This window comes from Sinocyclocheilus grahami, unplaced genomic scaffold (genome assembly GCF_001515645.1).
Source record: "Sinocyclocheilus grahami isolate Dianchi unplaced genomic scaffold, SAMN03320097.WGS_v1.1 scaffold551.1, whole genome shotgun sequence".
NCBI classification, from domain to species: domain Eukaryota; kingdom Metazoa; phylum Chordata; class Actinopteri; order Cypriniformes; family Cyprinidae; genus Sinocyclocheilus; species Sinocyclocheilus grahami.
In genome coordinates, this window is record NW_015505730.1 from 348499 (window position 1) to 351314 (window position 2816).

Consider the following 2816-nt stretch of genomic DNA (forward strand, 5'->3'; position numbering starts at 1 on the left):
ACTTTACAGATCTTCTTTATGCACCAAGAGTTTGTAACACTCCAATGAGAAACGAAAACTTGAAATCGCATCATATGACCCCTTTAATACATAAAGGATATGTTACAAAATATTTCTATTTCAAGTACATGATGTTCTTTTGCACTCTTCATTCATCAAAAATTCAGTGTTTCATAATATTAGTGGTTTTTACTGTATTTTGATTAAATAAATTGAGCTTTGGTGAGAGACTTTTTTCTAAAACATAAAAATCTTGTCAATGCCAAACCTTTGAATAATAGTGTGTTAATGAAATAGCATTGTACCTGCTTCCCTAAATAGTGGTCAATCCTGTACATCTCCTTTTCTTTCAGCTGGTCTGACAGTTTTTTGTCAAGGGCCTGAGCACTGTAAAGGTCGTGACCAAATGGCTTCTCCAGTACCACCCTGAGCCATGCATCAGATGGGGGGCGGCAGGTGTTGTTGATCTTCTCTGCAATGTCTGCATACGTGAAAGCTGGAACAGACAGGTAGAAGAGCCTCCCTGCTTCGACCATACCCTCCTGTCCTAGCTGCTGTTTGATCTGCTGGCTGAGCTTCTCGTAGTCCTCAGTAGTCTTCAGCTGGTGATATTTGGAAAGATGCAGGAACTGGTCTTTGACCAAAGTACAGCGCTCTGCAGAGAGCTCCGGGGGACAAGCCAGCTCCTTCAAGATCCCAAACAGCAGCGGTGTCCCCTTCTCGGTCGGCGAAAGGCCCCCACCGTAAAATGAGAAGGTGTGTCCTTTGCCTACCTGGTCAGCATAGAGCTGGAAAAAGCCTTGCCACAGGTACTTCCTGGCCAAGTCACCTGTTCCACCCACAACTACCACAGTCACATGCCCAAGTCTCTTCTTAGCCTCATGATTATCTGTGTGGCCTCTCTGCCAGCATATGATGGCCATTAGCAGCAGCTCCCATTTTATCCTAAGCATTGTAATATCACACACCCACCCTTTAAAAATAATAAAAATATCTGGATTTTAGAATGTTTGTAAAAAAACATTTGTTGATGCAAATTCTGAAAAGATTTCACACATGTATAAAAAACAAAAGAAAACCAAACTATGAAAACTGAATGGTTAAGCATGAACTTAAAGGAATGTATTCAGAAGCTGGATTATAAGGTTTGCTTCATTGGCTTATTGATGGCTTTATTTCTCATCTATAACTCAGTATAAAGTGAACACCTTTTGCAAACATTTGGCTGATGATTACAAACTAGCCTCAATCCTCATAAAGCATATGGAACTGTCAGCACTGCAACAAGATAAGACTTTAGTCCCTAAATAAACATTTCAGAAGTATTAAGAATTGCAACTGGATTGAAAAATGAAAAGTAGGGAAAAATAACTTTTTAGTGTTATAAATTAAATAATGTTTACAAATGTTATATTAATATTTCATGATATATATATATATATATATATATATATATATATATATATATATATATATATATATATCATGTATTTATGATTATTAAATATTCAGTATACTATTTACTGTCTACATGTAATTCAGTCCAACGTATCATCATTACAACACTGCATAATCACTATGTGATATTTCAACACTAAAACCGTTAATATACAGTAATAATGAGTCATGTCTGCAAGTCACTGTGTCTTTTAATGTACCAAAGTCCATATTTTTCTTTACTTATTTTAAAATCACTCAGCACAATAAAATCCTGTTAATTTGAACTCATTAGGTGTGTGGATTTTTATCGATAATAGTTTTACTGTGATACATAGGCCTATACGGTATGGTCTATGATAGGCCCAAGTCAAGAAGAGGGTGACATAATCCACTGACATACTATACCTGGACTGATTTGGAATGAGTAAAAGCAAGAACCACGGTAATGCAAATGAAATCTCTAGGTAAGTATTCACCCTAAGAATAAAGGTTAAGCCAACAGCCCCAGAACAAACAGACTACATTTACGGTAAAAGTTGACCTGAATGAAATGAAAGGTCACACAACTTGGCCAAACAGAGAGAATCCAATATATAAGGTGACTATGTCAGAGTTGAGAATTGCTGGAATCATTCTGACATATCTTATAGAAAACTGTCAACCAGGATGATTCTGATTTCATGATAAGCTTGTGTGAAGGCCAAAGATGACAAGAGTACACGCAACCCTAATGCTCAAGACAGAGCAAGCACTGTTTGCACATTTGGGTGTTGCAAATTGTTAAACATAGAGGCACTATGTAGACTTAAAATAAATAAAAAAATTCCTTGAAACAATCAAGACTATAAAATGAGCATAACAGGATGCAGTCGAGTTAAATAAACAGCTGCTGCACAGAACTCATGTAATTCAGCACACACTCGGGTCATTCCTCCTGTTCATATTATCTAGTGAACAATATAAACATTAAAGGGGTCATATGATGCGATTTTAAGTTTTCCTTTCTTTTTGGAGTGTTACAAGCTGATTGTGCATAGATAAGATTCCTGAAGTTGCAAAGACTAAAGTCTCAAAACCAAAGAGATATTCTTTATCAAAGTTAAGACTCTGCCACGCCCCCCTAAAACAGCTCGTTCTAACACGCCCCCACATATCTACCTCACTATGTGGAAATATTAGCATAATGCCGCCCAAATGTGCACGCAAAGAAAGAAGGCGTGGTTTCAGTAACCGCCGTTAGTGTTGAAGCAGCCATGTCAGGGAGATGCTGTGTGTTTCTAGGCGAACGCAAAAGCACTTTATTTGGCCTTCCGAAAGTAGATGCATTTAGGAATCTTTAAGATCACTTACAACAGAACAGCAATGCATTTTATGGA

General features: G+C 37.3%; 1 protein-coding gene and 1 long non-coding RNA gene across 2 annotated transcripts in view; one reads left to right on the forward strand and one right to left on the reverse strand.

Annotated features, from left to right (window-relative positions):
• LOC107555978 (uncharacterized) overlaps positions 1-427 on the forward strand; it is a 6264-nt gene extending 5837 nt beyond the window's left edge. Inside the window, exon 6 of the long non-coding RNA XR_001605238.1 lies at positions 354-427. This is a non-coding gene — a long non-coding RNA (uncharacterized lncRNA). The remainder of the gene's footprint in view (positions 1-353) is intronic.
• The window catches only part of h6pd (hexose-6-phosphate dehydrogenase (glucose 1-dehydrogenase)), a 4645-nt gene extending 3360 nt beyond the window's left edge, over positions 1-1285 (reverse strand). The window contains 1 exon segment of the mRNA XM_016238942.1: positions 194-1285. Within this exon segment, the coding sequence (XP_016094428.1) occupies positions 194-953 (760 nt within the window). The 5' untranslated portion in view covers positions 954-1285.
• Positions 1286-2816: the final 1531 nt, after the last annotated feature.